The sequence below is a fragment of the Clarias gariepinus genome, chromosome 27 (assembly GCF_024256425.1).
Source record: "Clarias gariepinus isolate MV-2021 ecotype Netherlands chromosome 27, CGAR_prim_01v2, whole genome shotgun sequence".
Classification (NCBI taxonomy): Eukaryota; Metazoa; Chordata; class Actinopteri; order Siluriformes; family Clariidae; genus Clarias; species Clarias gariepinus.
This window is the reverse complement of record NC_071126.1, coordinates 5,351,735-5,367,401: the sequence shown is the minus strand read 5'-3', so window position 1 is coordinate 5,367,401 and position 15,667 is coordinate 5,351,735. Positions and strand designations below refer to the sequence as shown.

The window sequence follows — 15,667 nt, the reverse complement described above, 5'->3', positions numbered from 1 at the left end:
ATATATATATATATATATATATATATATATATATATACACACATTACTGTATATAACCTGCAGCTTATAATTTTCAATACTTGTATAATCATTAATAATTAGTCTATATAATTTGTCTATACAATTTTTTCTGCATTTCCTGTACTATGCAATGCCAATAATGTTGTATCTACCTACCTAATGCAAATGAGCTTCTACACCCAGAACCAACAGGTTACATTAGGTTACTGATCAGAAGGTTGGGGGTTCAAGCCCCAGTACTGCTAAGCTGTGAGCCCTATCCTTTTTTTTGCCCCAGGAGCATCATATCATTCATACCTGACATTATGCATTGACCCCCATCTTTCTAGAAAAAGAAAAAGAAACTTCACTGTGCTGTTAGATCAACCTGACAAATAACGGCTTCTTTAACATTTTCTTCTTCTAAAGTGACCTCGTTTCAGGTTTCTCCCGGGAGCTTCGTCATGTCTGAGTGTTTTAAAGAGGAAATCCCCTCCCTGCAAACAGGGGGAATGCACTGGAACAATAGACAGCGGAGATTTATTCACTCCTGGCCATGAAACCAGCCCTTTTCAGTCCGGGCTCATGAGCTGTGTGTTGACGCAGATGTGTCCAGATGGCTTTGCGCGCTTTTGCAGAACTTCCTCTGTGTGTGTGTGTGTGTGTGTGTGTGTTTCTGGGACAGTCAGAAACGGGTCGGCTTGGAAGAGAGAACAGAGAGGACGGGCTGAGCTTTAAGAGGCCTGTCTTAGCGATTTGAGGACACGACGTTAGATGGTCCTCGGAGCGTGCATGAATGGGACTGTCGTCTTCTTCCTCCACGAAGCGGGAGCGTGGACAGGAAATGAGGGGCTCGGCTCTGGTGACTCGGCTGCTGCAGCTGCGCGGCTCGCCTTCTCTCTTCTTCATCGCTCTGTCCGTGTCTTAAGAGCGACTCGCGGAGACTTTTGTGCATCTCCGGGCGTCCAAACCAGGCTCTTTTAAAGGAATATACGGTCTGCTTCGACAGGAACAAGGTAAGCTGCGAGAACACGAGCTGAACAAGCGAGTAGCCTGAAGGAGCTAGGAGGAGGAGGAGGAGAGCATTGCAGATAAAATACCAGAAAGCTATCTGCTCATGCTGTAGGCCTATAGATCATCTCGATATATCTATATACCGTGTCAAATGATCAGTCCTGCTGATGTCTGGGGTTATAACGCATCATCACTTTCATTCCCAAAGGTGTGGCAAGGTCGCGTATCATCTCTGGTGTCACGTGACAAGCCCCCCCAAACTCATCTTAAACACACACAGAAAGATCTTTATCATCTCCATATGTTTAGGGTGATGCTTGTTCCCCTAATGTTAACCTGCATGGCACCAACCTCACACACTGGAACTGGAAGTAAAACATCATCTTGAAATAGAACAACATGAAACAGACATAACTTTTTGAACAGAATAACATGCACATGAAATGAATTATTATAAAGTGAGTGAGGGAATATCTGAACATGCTGTACAATTAATGTGCCCATGTGCTCATCAAGAACACACTTTGTCTTCCTATCAGGATCAGAAGTTTCCAAAGTGGTCCCCCAATTTTTTTTGTCTGTTTTCGGCACAATGCTTTGAGATCATTTAAAAACATGAACAATAACACACACATCGTTTCATTTCATACTCCATGCCATATCGTTACCCTCTTATCCCCTTTTATTCCGCACATTCGGTGTAATTTATATATTTGATATATTTCTATATTCATTTTATTTCATTGTAACTTTTAAAGTCTGTACATTCTATAATTAGAATTTAAAATTTTATATTTATTTTTCTTAGTTTTATATTTCCTCTTATTACAGATAAATGCTTCTATCGTATTTTAGGTCATCTTTCCATTTTCCATTTTTCCATTTATGGTTGTGTACATGACAAATGAAAATTTTATGTTTCAAATATATATATATATATATATATATATATATATATATATATATATATACAGTATGTAGCAGCCAAAGTGTGTCATCTGCTGGATATTGACATCATCATGACTGTTACATTAGTGCTTTTAGAGCACTTTGACTTAGAGGAAAATGATTTACTGTTGAACCGCCCTGAACATGGCATAAGACTGTAATTGCTGCAAAGTGTAGAACAGTCAGTAAAACAGACTTTATGTTCAAACTAGAATGAATTCTTAAATAACTCTGAAGATCAAACTGTATTAATAAGTTGCTCATAAGGTTACAAGTTCCTGGTTGCACAATTGCACTTTTTGAATATAGTATACAGTTATGAAAGGGGACTTTTTTACATTCATACTATCCACTGTTGCGTAAATGAGCATTGGTTCACAGCTAGTTCCTAACAGGGTTTTTTTCCTTCTCTTGCAGAGTTTTTCCTTCGCTACTGTCATCTCAGGCTTGCTCATTAGTGATAAGTCTTGAAATTATAACTTTCTATTCAGAATTTGTATTTATGTGCTAAATTTAATTTCAATCAAGATGAGGGTCAACAGTATTCCTTATTTGAGGGGCGTTCAAGTCAAACCAGGAATTTTTTCCTCATCCAGAATAACAGAAAATAGTTATGGGTGTAAAAACTACTATATAATCTTCTTCTACACTGATCCACTCATCCCAGTGTTTAACTAGTGCCCTGGATACCATCAAAATAGAATTTTTTCTAAGTACCCCGGAGTCAGTCACAGTGATCAGCCAGCCTGCTTCCTGTCTAAAATTCTGGCCTCCCAGGAACTCCTGTCATAACTAAAACATGTGGAAATGACTTGGAGCGAGGTCAGGACTGTATAGGGATGTGGCAATAAGTCCCAGCCGAATTCCTGTAATGTGCAAGTGGTGTTCGTAGATGATGTGTGTACAGTTCCCATAGACAGATGCGTCTCTTTTGCAAGTTGGTGACAAGTTATCTATTGATTTTTTTTAAACTTAGCAATTCCATTTGCTGAATGTTCACAGGAGTGGGCTTAGTGGGCTCAGAGCCTGTTTTCAGTCTCGGTCAGGATCGTCATTCATAGACAAACAGCCTTTTTTAAAATGTTCGCACTATTCAAATGTTTTACTGCAGCTAGGAGTGACAGCTCTGTATTGTATTTGAAGTCTTCGGGCAAACATTATTCGGGTTCTATACCTTCATTCGTCACAAGTCCCGGTTTGACTTGAGCGGTTCTTGTAAATATGCTTATTCTTTTAATCGTATGAACTTTTAATAGCATAAAGGCATGTTTGACTAAAACCTTTGGTTGTATCCTATGGACTAAAAGCAATAATTATTTTTTACATGTAGAATTTAATTGACAGTGTTAATAAGAATTGAAAGAGATAGCTGTTGTTAAACTATTCCCTTTTCTCCTCATTTCTCTAGGTGGTTCTTCAAATTTGATCTCTGGGGACATGAGCTGACACTAGGCTGAGCTGGCTTTTATGCTTTGCTCTGTGCAAAATAACCCCCTCTTGTACAGACACACTCATAGCCACACCTGCACACACTGAGACCTGGTTTTAGCAGCGTGGCGGGCAGTGAGGCTGAGCGTGATGGCTCAGAGGAGCAGGGCCATGTGCCTTTGCCCCACAGAGCACTTGTGAGTGTTGGGGTGCTGCTGGTGGCCCTCGGCGTTGTCCTCATGATGTTTGCTACAGTGTACACTGGTGCATTCGGGGCGTCCCTCGCTGCCCTTGGCTTCGGAATTCTCATCTACTCCTTCTGCAGAGTGATGAAGTCCAGCAACCACAACATGACCATCCCAGGTCATTTCCTGCTGCACTCGCGCACCGGCACCCAGTACACATATGAGCAAGCCATCGCTTTGCAGAGGTAAAAAAAAAAATTGATTTTTTTGTGAAATTGAATGTCTTCTTTTTGAATGGAACAATGAATGACATGAAACCAGGAATGTTTTGTGGCTTTTTCTTTTCTTTCCGCTGCTATAAACCCAGATGAACATTACAGAAAATATGGAACTTCCACTGTTAAGGAGTAAACAGGACCTGAGAGTTAATGAGTAACAGCACGCTGAGGCGATAGAAACGCAAACAGAGCTCACAAATGGCAAAGTCAGCGAGACAATCAAATGAAAAGTGGTTGCAGGTTTGTGCTGTTTGAGTTTCCATGCCATCTAGCTGTAGTACATTTTCAGGTTAAAAAAAAAAGAAAAGAAAAAGAGTCACAAATGTGATGATTAACCAATTAAAATAGAAAAGACGGGAAAAGCAAGTGGCTGTAAAATTGCAGCGCTTCCCCGGTCGATGACGAATAAGATGGTTGTGCACCCTGCCCTGACTGTGACCCTGTTCTTTAAGCACAGATTGAAGGGAAGCCAAGAACTCAGCACTTATTTCTTCTCCTTTAAACGTCTGATTTACATGGCGCGGTGCTAAAACCGAACTGGTCACAGGTTGTAATAAACATCAGATAGCTCATGGCATGAGGACAGGGACAGATCACTACAGACAGACATGACGCTCTTTGAAGTATATTAGCAAGGTTTCTTTTACTGTGGTGTTAGGTGGCCTCTGTTAATTTTGTAAGATCAGTAGTTCAAGACGACAGCACTCAGTGGTTGCCTAATAGCTTCCTCCTTCTTAATTTGGTACAAGTCTGAGAGAGAGAAAAAGCGAGGCACGTTGCCAGTCAGATTTGTTTTTCAGCTGTTGGTATGTTCCTGAAGCGCTCTCACACCAGACAATCATAGCGTTGTGTCTCAGAAGCAGGCTGAAGAGGACACGAGTTGCCAAATCCCTGTGCTTTCTTCATGGTAATCGCATGATTAGGAAAACAAATGCTTACAGAAACCAGAGTCAGATGTGTTGAAATAGGAAAGCTCGTATTTTGCAATGGCTGGAGAGAGTATTTTGCTGACTTCATGTAAAATGTTCTAGAGGGTCTCTGCAACAACCCCCGCACCCCCACCACCCTTTTTTTTCTCCCCTCTGACTCTTTTTGGAATTGTAGTTGTTTGTATGAGAGCATAAACACTCCAGCTGACTATATAAACTACTCCTCTAAGGCCTATGAGCAAATAGGCTGCAGCTTTTTCCATGCATTCCCATAGAGTCCTGCCAGGTTTGGGGTGTTTGAATTTCTGTTTACTGTATTCATTCCTGCCTTAACCATGTGATAATTGCAGATGATAAAAAAAATAGGCTTTTTTGAATATTTTTTATCAAATACTAACAGTGTAAAATAAGCAAAAATGCCTCTGGCAAGGACATATGAAGTTACTACGTTTAGTTCAGCTCCTGGCCAGCTGGAAGGCTTGATTGAAGTTCTGGCTACAGGTCTGTCCTTTCTCTGTTTGAGTAAAAGACATCTGTGTTTCTTCTCTGTTATAAGAGGAAGCCTGAAGATGACAGCTTAATAATATATTGTAAATAATAATATATGTTTTTACATTACACTGTATACAGTTTCTAAAGCTTGGCACCACAGAGATATAAGTCTTAATATAAGTCCCGGTGTTAGAGCTTAACCGGGATGATTGTTGAATTTAACATAATGCATGTGGTTTACGCCATATTATTATTATGGCTTGGATATGTTTTGTTTGGGAGCTGAAACGTACAAGTGGCGTCCAAGACCAACCAGGACTTTTAATTGTGCAGAATAACAGAACACAGTTAAAACTAACTTTATTTGTCTATATAATCCTCTACTACACTAATGCACTTATCCCAGCGTTTCACGACTGCCTGGATACCATTCAGATAGAAAGTTTTCTAAGTACGCCGGAGTCATAATCGAACCTGCTTAATGTCTGAAATGCTGGCCTCCCAGGAACTCCTTAAATGTCCCAAATATGTGGAAATGTCTTGGAACGGGGTCAGGATTGTACGGAGATGTGGCAATAACTCGTTCCTGTAATGTGCAATTGGTGTGTGGACTGGTTGTGTGTACAGTTCCCACAGAAAGATGTGTCTCTTTTGCAAGTTGGTGACAGGTTATCTGTCAATTCTCAAGGATCAGTCGTTTCACTCGCTGAATGTTTACAGGAACGGCTACAGTGGGCTCAGAGACACCACAGCCGGGATCGTCATTCACAGACGTAGGGTCTTCTTTAAAATGTTTCCATCATTCACATGTTTTACTGCGGAGTAAGAATCTTATCATCGTACTGTGCTTGAAGTCTTCTGTAAATGTTTATTGGTATCACGCCTTCATTTACAAGAAATTTCATCACCAGTCCTGGTTTGACTTGAACGCTCATTGACCATCCCATAGTGGGTCGGTAAAGAAATGGATGACTTTCTCTAGACAGTATGGGCTAGTCTGTTTACGTGCCAGTGCTTTTAGCTCTGAGGAAGGAAATGCCATATTTTGCATTAGCTGTCAGTTTTGTTTTCCCCACACCCAAGTTTTTTCCCCACACCCTTTTAAGTCTGCAAACTCCTATGCTCTGTAAGGTATAAAAAATGTGTTGGGCTTCTAACTGGGGACAACTGTTTCTTCTACAGGAGGTTGGACAGGATCCGCAGGGCTTCAGCAGAAGAGCGGCGCACGGCCCAGACGCCCCCTCCAGTACTCCACAGCCTACCTGGAACTCCACCGCCCTGGGACATGGAGCCTCCGCCATCCTATGAGACTGTTATGAAGACCACCATGCTCCCACAGACGGCGATGATCATGACTGAGCCCTCCTGACCACCTGAGAACAATGATAACCGATTAAGTGCTAATGAGCGCTAAGTGCCGAGGACCAGGCTGTATGGTTTCAGTATTTCTTGTAAATCACTCAGGCAATTTGAAAAACCGTAAGTGACCATTAGGAGATCATCCGATTCTATCCAGTAAGTAGTACACATGCATTGCCTCATTCATTTCTTAATGTTTGTCATATGACTTTTTATGTCCTAATAATACCTACAACATGCATTGTTCTTTGCAAAACTGTCTGTTTTTACTTCAGACATAAAAATTCCCAGCAGAGTAGACTATTCAGACAATGATTCATTAGGACTTACGACTTGCACAAATGAGGTTTTTTTTTCTTTAACTAACAAATGGCCAAAAAGTTTAGAGCCGTTACTAAAGCTCTGCTAAAATTGGAGGAGTCAATTTTTATGTTTGATAAATGAGCTGATTGTTTCGTTGTACTTTATGTGCACAAATTTCAGGGAGTCCTTTTGGTTCGGTTTCTCCTTCACCACTGGGCAAAAAAATATAGGAAGCAGATTTCCAAAATATTTTCTCCTTATCTTTTTATAATGATGAAGGGAAATCGTTTAAGAATGTTTTTTTGTACTTTAATGCAGGGGTGGATAAAAGGGGAAAAGTAGTACTCCTCAGGAAAAAAAAAAAAAAAAAACGAAAAAGTTTGGCCCTCAGGGGAAAGGCGTTTATAGAATGCTAGAGCAAAGCATTTCCTTATGGGGGGAAAGAAAAAAACTTAACTATTCAAAGAACACTTTACAAAAGCTTTTTCTTTTTTAAATAGCACAGAAAAGGCTGTAGATATGGCCGTAGAACTGTGTGTGACGTCTTTAGTGACAGATTGAACTTGGCTAAAGAGTTATTTTTATAGTTGCTTATAATTTGGAAGTTCTTATTTTTAGACCGCGTTTTTAATTGCTCCTGATGATTTCCTAAGCTGAAGTTTAGGAACAAAATCATTTTTCAGGTCCAGACTGATGCCTGGCTTGGCATTTGCATTTCTACATTACAAAACAACACAATGCACAAGAAAAATGGGCAGATGTGAAAAACAGAATAGGAATCTATAATGATCAAAGAATAACACGCTGTGCCTGAAAGGTATCGTCAGTGCCAAGGACGGTGCTGAAATGTTGCCTCTAGGAATGTGTGATGCAATTCTCACTTTCCTGATTCTTTACAGACTTTACAGATCACCACGGTTACTTTCATGACAATCTTGAGGTTTTAAATAATGAATTAATTACAACACTATGGTGACAGTGGACCCTGAAAGGGAATAGATTTTTGGCTAAGCCGATAGACAGACTAGATTGTACGTTGATGTTTTGATGTTTGTGAGTTTATACAGGAATTTTTGTGTGTGTGTTTGTGTATATGGTGCTTTATTTGTATTACTTTGCTAGCTGAAAGCAACTTCCCTTCTAACTGTGTATTTATCCTGACGGTGCCAATTTTTAAAACAATGTAAATTCTTGGTAGTGCCTTGGACCACTGACCAGTTTAATGGCTCATAAACTTTAACGTCTTGGACCAGCGTGTGTTATTTTAAAGGAGGTCAGTCTCATTTTTTGTTTCGCCACAAGTCTATGTAGTGACATGCTATTGTTAAAAAAAAAAAAAATGCACTGCCCTGAATGAATGTAGAACACTTCTCTTTTTCACTACTTCCTCTTATTTTTTAATTCACACTACTTCTTATACAGGCTTATGTGCAACATAAAATTTCAAATCAAATATACTGCATGTACGTGTTGTGTATTTGCTTAAGTTTTGTATAAACATAACTTTTTAATGTGTCACTCTTTATGATCATTTTAATGTTCAATGTTAAATAAAGGGTTAAATCAGTTCACTGCCCACTACACATCACCTTAGTACTGAAAGGCTGTTGACATTTGATGTCGGTGTGTAGCAGTAAGGTCTCAGGCACTGAAGGAAGTTCAACAGCATTATATAATATATGTAATAAAGCCAAATCAGGCTGCAGCAAAACAATAAAATTATCTCAAAATTAAATGTTTTAACCATGTCTTAACCTCAATCTCGTTTCAATATCGGTTTACATTATAAAGCACTGAGTAGCAACTGTCATTTCAGGCAAAAACGAGGCTGCTAAAAATACAACGTATTGTGCACTGAATTTCCAGTGCGCCCCCTTGTGGTGTACAAGTCAACAGACGTGAGCTACTGAGAAATATTAAGGAAAACAAACATTCTCACATACCTTTTAATCAGTCAATTTTTTTAAATCATTAAACAATTAATTTCTTAATGATTAATCATTAACATTTCTACAAGACCCCAAGGACAATGTACAGTAACTACACAATGATGTTACTAGTCATTGTAGGTCCATTTAAATTGGTACAGCTGTATTACATATAAAACTTATTAGTATATATAATTATTTAAACTATCAGCTATTGGTACTTCAGTGTGTATTAGTGACCAATGCTGATAGGTACTTTGTGTTAATTAGTCTTCTCAGGGTGTCCCAAACATCTGAATAGGGTTTTCTTTTATTATATGGAATAAAGATGGAAAAGAGCCCAAACCTTTTTTTCTTTGGCGTCATCTGATGTCAGTAGTTTTTAAAATTGTTCCAATAATCAAAGTACTAAATAAAGGAGGAAATCATCTAGGCATGTAACAACATAGTGTAACATTCTTGGATTCATTGTATGCACAATTGTTTTTATTTATTTTTTCCACTTTTTTGACTTTGTGCTCCTTGTACAAACCCAACCCCTCATTAACTGCCATAGTAGACTTTTGACAAAAGGCTTGGGGGAAGGTCACCTAGTCAAGGGCCATTAGCACTCCAATGATCCTGCAGCTCTGTTCTCCTCTCACCCTGCAAACGACCAGTCATATGTGGTCTGCCTCCTCGGTCTCACTTTGCCTCACTGCAGCTAAAATCACTGGATTCCTATTCTTTAGCATTTTTATTTTTTTTACAAGTATAGTCCGTATGGCAGAGAACAAGCCTTACCGTTACGGGCTTATCGTCCTGGGGCTGGGGCTGGTGGCACTTGGAGTCTTCTTGGTGGCTGTGGAGGAACCTCAGGTGTTTGTCACTTTCTGTACGATGGGGGCGCTGATGGTGAGCATCGGGACAGTTTGGAGCATGTGTCAGTGCTACCCACGGGTGAGAAGAAAAAAAAATTACATGCAGAAGTGTGTGTACTCTGCTCAACAGATATTATATTACATAAACTGCACATTGTATTAATAGATTTTGGTAATGATGTATTTTATTCATTAAAATATCATCATTTTTGTGCTCAACCGCATCACATAAGGCAGGTAAGATAAAGGCTCATCTGACATTAATATATATATATATACTTCCATTATTCTTTTGATGGTGTAAAGCTGCTTTGCGACAATGACAATTGTTATTTGTTATAAGCGCTATACAAATAAAGCTGAATTGAATTAAATTGATTATTTACCTGACTAAATATACATATTATGTTATTGTCCTGGAAGCACTATACATGATCAATGTATAAGTAGAAGTTTCTTATAAATTTCCAAGTCAGATTAATCATATTAATCATAACATGACATACAGTAACTATTATAAGCCATACATGTTTAAATACAGTTTATGTTATAAACCAGCAATCCACACAGTTTATCAGCCTTACAGAAGTCATACTGCTGCATTCTGTAGGTAACGTTCATCCTGCCAGAATCGGAAGTGTTAAAAGGCATTGAGAAACAGGAGCTGTGTGCGGAAGTCAAGGTCCTCCAGGTCAGGTAAGTCACATCAATGTGAAAAACTGATTTCTAAAAGTGTCCATGCAGTTAAAGAAGACATACCCGAAATAACCAGCGATCGATTGACTTGCAATCTGTTTTACCACATTAGATAGAGAGGCTTTCTCAGGCAAACTGTGTGCTTGCATGACCTATCAGCAATCATTAGCCATCAGTCCTCCCATCAGTCCCATGGTAACAAGGCCGCTGATTGAATCTGGCCAGACAGTGAATGTGGTTATGTAGACTGTGATGTGATTATATTGATGGTAATATTTATGGGATGGAGTTTTAATCCTGTACGCTCAAAGAAGCAACAAACTGCACGCTTGTTTCAGACTTAGATAATGTATGTACAAGATTCGTTTTGTGAATGTTTACTGGTTTACACACACTGGTCACTATAAGAGGAACATTTATGCTCATGTAGCAGCAGCAGCATGATGCAGAAAAGTCATCCAGCTCCAGGTCAAGAGCTTTAGTTTAATATATATCACAAATCTACACAAAAAAATAATATAATTAGCAAATTATGAGGGTTGTATTAAAAATAATGCAAAGGTGGGCATATGTCAATTAAATTGCATATGACTCTTCTTTCATACAAAAGGTACTACTCGCGTCTCCATCACAAGCAATGCATTCGTGCCATCAATAAACCTAAATCTGAAATCCCCTTACTTGCAGCTGATGTAAGTACAGATTGTTTACAGATATGACACAATTGACAAAAGCAATGTGCACAGGTACACTGACGACAATCCACTCAATGAGAAACCATCAACAGGGACAAAACAGATTTTCAAAAAGGATTCATGACTTAAGATCAATGATGGTGCAACAGCTTGTGATAGAGACTATGTTGTGGAGTACTTTTGTAGAGGAAAAGTTACTGTATGCACTGACAGCTGATTAAAAAAATTCAAGTTATTTCCACTTTTTCATTACTTGTATGCGATTAATTGTACAAGTGTACGCCTTTATTGCAGTAAAACCTCCACATTAGTTATGTTGCGCCCATTTGCCATTAGAAGGCATGTAATTATCTAAATGAAGCTGACTTGTGTTTAATTAATGTGCCACATGATCTCAACATAAATACACCTCTTCCTGGGAGGCCCTGGAGTGTGTTAGAAAACAAACAGCATTATGAAGACAAAGACACATTCAAAATGAGTCTGAAAAAGTTTTTGGAACAACATCAATAAAGGGTTGGTCATAAAACATCTCCCAACCTTTAAACACCACACAGAGCACCGTTAATCATGTGTTACATCATGGAAAGAAGTGATCGCTTGGCCTAGAGGTGGCTGCTCTCAAAAAGCCAGTGACAGCATAAGGAAGGCATGAGTCTGAGAGGCAAACCATATTTATCTCTGAAGGAGAAGAGATCCACAGCTCAAGTAAAAGAAGCTGTTCTCAGGGCAATGCGTTGAATGCCAGGTTACACTTGGCCAATAATGAAGGTCCTTTGGTCTGATGAGATCACAACTAAGAATTTTTCAGATTTTAAGTTAAACATTTTACATGTTCGAAATCATTTAGATGACTTGTTTTGCCTATTTACCTTGTCTTCTGATATTGTAAGTACCTGAGACAGGAAGTGCTTGTTTTATACCACACACACACACACACACACACTCAGAGGACATGGGAAATTAAATGAATAAAATCAGAGAATGTTACTAAGGAATAGGAAATTCAATTTAGATTTGCAGTCCAACCTTTAATCTTTAATATTTCATTAATCTCTCTAAAGTTTGCACACAATGGCTTGAGTGTAGGCGCTGCAGAATGAAAGATGATGAGAAATCAGAACCAGCTGGTCTGAACTGACAGGAAACTCAAATAATTACCCTTTACGAACACAGAGAGCAGAAAAGCATCTCAGAAAACACACAACATCAAACCGTAAGATTGCAGATCACATCAGGTTAGACTTTTGTCAGCTTAGAACAAGAATCTGATGCTATCATGGGCACAGAATCACCCATACAGTTGCAGACCACAAAGAGGGCTCTGTTATGTATTTCCCCTTCATGCGTAAAAAAGAACCTGTTCTGAAATGGGGCAAAATAGAGAAATGAGCTCAGCTACTAAACTAAAAATCTAGTATAGAATCTAATATAGAGCCCATATTATATAATATAGAGTACTTTATCAAAGAAACTTGGTGGCACCAAAAAAGGATCACCAGTCTAAGAAATCACAATGCTTTAAACTGAAGAAGGCACAGAGTGCAGTTTCCAATATTGCTAATATTAAACATTTGCTAACCACCCCTTCTTCCTCCTTCACAATTTTAACTTGAGTTTCCTCTTTCTCGTTCTTTGATTTCCAGTGACAGCCTGGGTGAACCCGTCAGGGCTCCTCTAGCAGTTTTCAGTCAATTAGACGACGTTGAAAAGGATGAAACCCTGCCACTAGCAGAGACAGAAAAATCTCCTGAAGTTCCCAGCATCCCCCAGAGCTCTCCCAGCACCCCCCAGAGCTCTCCCAGCATCCCCAAGAGCTCTCCCAGCATCCCCAAGAGCTCTCCCAGCATCCCCAAGAGCTCTCCCAGCATCCCCCAGAGCTCTCCCAGCACCCCCCAGGCCTGCCCAAGTGCCTCTCTTTCAGACACCAGAGCTGCGCATCCTGATATGGAACTCTACTATGGGGAGGTGGGAAGCGATCCCAACTATCTAAAAACGGAGCTGGACAGTGAATAAAAGTCTGAAATAAAAGTCTTCTAATTCAGGGGTCACAATTCCAAGTTTCCTTAAATCAAGCAGATTAAAATGATGAATAAAAGCATTAAGCAAGAAGCGTGCATGGCTAGTGAGGACTATGAATTGGTGTTATGAGGTAGGTGATCTTAAGATTAATGTTCAGGTCAGGCTGCGTTTATTCCGTCTGCCATCAAACAAACATGACAAACTTGGGCCGAGGTCCTGCAGCCCCGCTTTGAAAATAACCAGACATAGTCATGTCTTTATAAGGGAAACACACACACACATGCAGACAGGGTTCACGTTGAGTCACAGTCGGTGAATGATTAGGTTGCTTATGAACCCATTCACTTGTCAGTACTGTATAGTGCAACTCTGAGAAATCCACTTACTCAGACAGAGCTTAGTGTCATTTCTGTTTCATCTGGCCTGCATTCAAAGATCTAATGCATACAAATGGTATACAATCATTTCAATAATTATCTCACGTTTTCTAAATTTATAAACCAGTTTAAAAGAACAGTATGCAATCATTATATCAGAACTGCAGAAGGCAGCATTTGACTATATTATAAAATACAGAGAATTTCTCCAGCACATTACCTTTCACTCAGAAGAAAAAGAGCCATTTTTGGATAAATTAATCTTGCTGTGATATGTTAATAATTCCCACTGATTGACCAGAAAAAAAATGCAGAGAAACACTTTTCAGGTATGCAGAAAATAAGTTTAACCGTACAAAGTAGAGAATTTAACAATTTATTAAGCTTTTTAAATGAGCATACTGTTGCACTACAATAAGTAGCTTTTTGGACATGTGGACAGGAAAGGCCAGCCAAAAAACACCATGAAACAAGATCACAAAGAGCATCACAGCCTGCCGCACACTCAAGGCCCAGCAGGGAAAGAGCCTTGACCCAGAACCCTGACACCAGATCCCGATCTGATTGAGCGTCTGTGAGATGTGCTGGACAACAAGCCCGAGGACTATTGGAGTCACACCCCAAGGGGCCCGAACTGCCCAGGTGGCACAAGGCATAACATTGTAAAATGTACCATCACATATTTTGTTTTGGTTCACATATTACTCACAAACATAAACATGTCAGAAAACATAAAATCATATATGGAACCAGCAACTTTATTGGAACGTCTTTATACAATCATGCAGTTATATAACCAGTCGATTATGTGGCAGCAGCATCAAGCAGATGCAGGTCAAAAGCTTCAATTCATTACGACATCAAACCTCAAACGGAAATCTGTATGGCTGTGGGTACCAGTTGAGTTGGTTCGACTATTTCTTAAATAACAGTGTTTAAAGTTTATACAGTATGGTGTGAGGAAATAAAGTGTGTGTAGGTCAGAGAAGAATGACCAGGATGGGCATGGATGCATGCATGAATGGATGCATTAAAAATTGTAATTGAGAAATTGTAACATTACAGCAGCCACTGTAGCACATTATACAACATACATTAAAAAGGTGTAGAAGAATATTAAGGCTAAATTAAAACAATAATAAAAAATCACAATGACACTGTTTACAATAGTGCAGTCAAGTGGGAATAGCAAAATAATAAGAATATACTGTTTCTGTGCACATGTACATGATGATTGTCTTCTTAGTAGATCCATGACATAAAAACTTGTTTTAGATTGTTATCTTATAAAATATTGAAACATTTAAGCAACACTTAGGCAATATAATAAATATACTGTTGCTGGCTAATATGCTAATTGCTGTAATACATTTCCGTTTAAAGTTGACCCATTTATGACGGGTTTCTGATGAGTTACTGCTCTACAAAACTAATTTCACTATTGGCATCGGACTAAGCGGGCCACGTTCTAAATCACGGTAAGAAATATTTAGATTTATATTTTTAACTAAAATAATGCAACAGACTCTAATACAGTGCTGCCTGAATGTTTGTCATCCGTGAGGAAATGGTCATTATTTTAGAATAAATAATAAAAATAAATCAATAAATATTCCTCTAAACCCAGATTTATAGAACAAGATGCTTGAAATGAAACAAAAAACAAACAAAACATTGACATAAATTTAACAAAAATGATTAATGAAAAAAAACAAAATCTGATTTAACAAATGAAATGAAACTATGAACCACATGTTTCAGATCCTGCCAATTGGTATTAAATTAATATTTTGAATTGACCAATTCAAAACACAAATCTTATTTTGCCTGAGCTGTTTAATACCGAGTTGCTTTAATGCTTAGAGTTGTTTATATGTTTGAAGTCCCACTTTGGCCCAGATTTAGCTTCTTAACAGATGGGATGACATTCTGTGTAAGAATCTGCTGGCACACCTCATGGTTCCTTTATTGATGACATGTCCTGCAGTTTGACATTCCCACCACCATGCTTGACTGCTGGGATAAGGTTCTTTTGATGTTGGAATTTGTCCAAACATTTGACTGCCACCTAGTGGTAATGAGTGGCAGGGCCTTGCTAATGGGTCGGATGAGTGATTGGGAAGGTAACAGAAAACTAAAACAATTAAAATCAA

At 38.9% G+C, this 15,667-nt stretch overlaps 2 protein-coding genes across 2 annotated transcripts; both read left to right on the top strand.

The window, feature by feature from the left end:
- Positions 1–540: 540 nt before the first annotated feature.
- Positions 541–7,313, top strand: si:dkeyp-51f12.3 (uncharacterized protein LOC107988041 homolog). The gene is made up of 3 exons (XM_053488414.1): positions 541–1,016; positions 3,371–3,820; positions 6,457–7,313. The coding sequence occupies exons 2-3, from the start codon at positions 3,630–3,632 to the stop codon at positions 6,641–6,643; spliced, it is 378 nt and encodes a 125-aa protein (XP_053344389.1). The 5' UTR covers positions 541–1,016; positions 3,371–3,629; the 3' UTR covers positions 6,644–7,313.
- A 1,677-nt stretch (positions 7,314–8,990) lies between these two features.
- On the top strand, positions 8,991–13,131 carry bsnd (barttin CLCNK type accessory subunit beta). The gene is made up of 3 exons (XM_053488429.1): positions 8,991–9,803; positions 10,335–10,420; positions 12,762–13,131. The coding sequence occupies exons 1-3, from the start codon at positions 9,480–9,482 to the stop codon at positions 13,129–13,131; spliced, it is 780 nt and encodes a 259-aa protein (XP_053344404.1). The 5' UTR covers positions 8,991–9,479.
- The last annotated feature ends 2,536 nt before the right edge of the window (positions 13,132–15,667 follow it).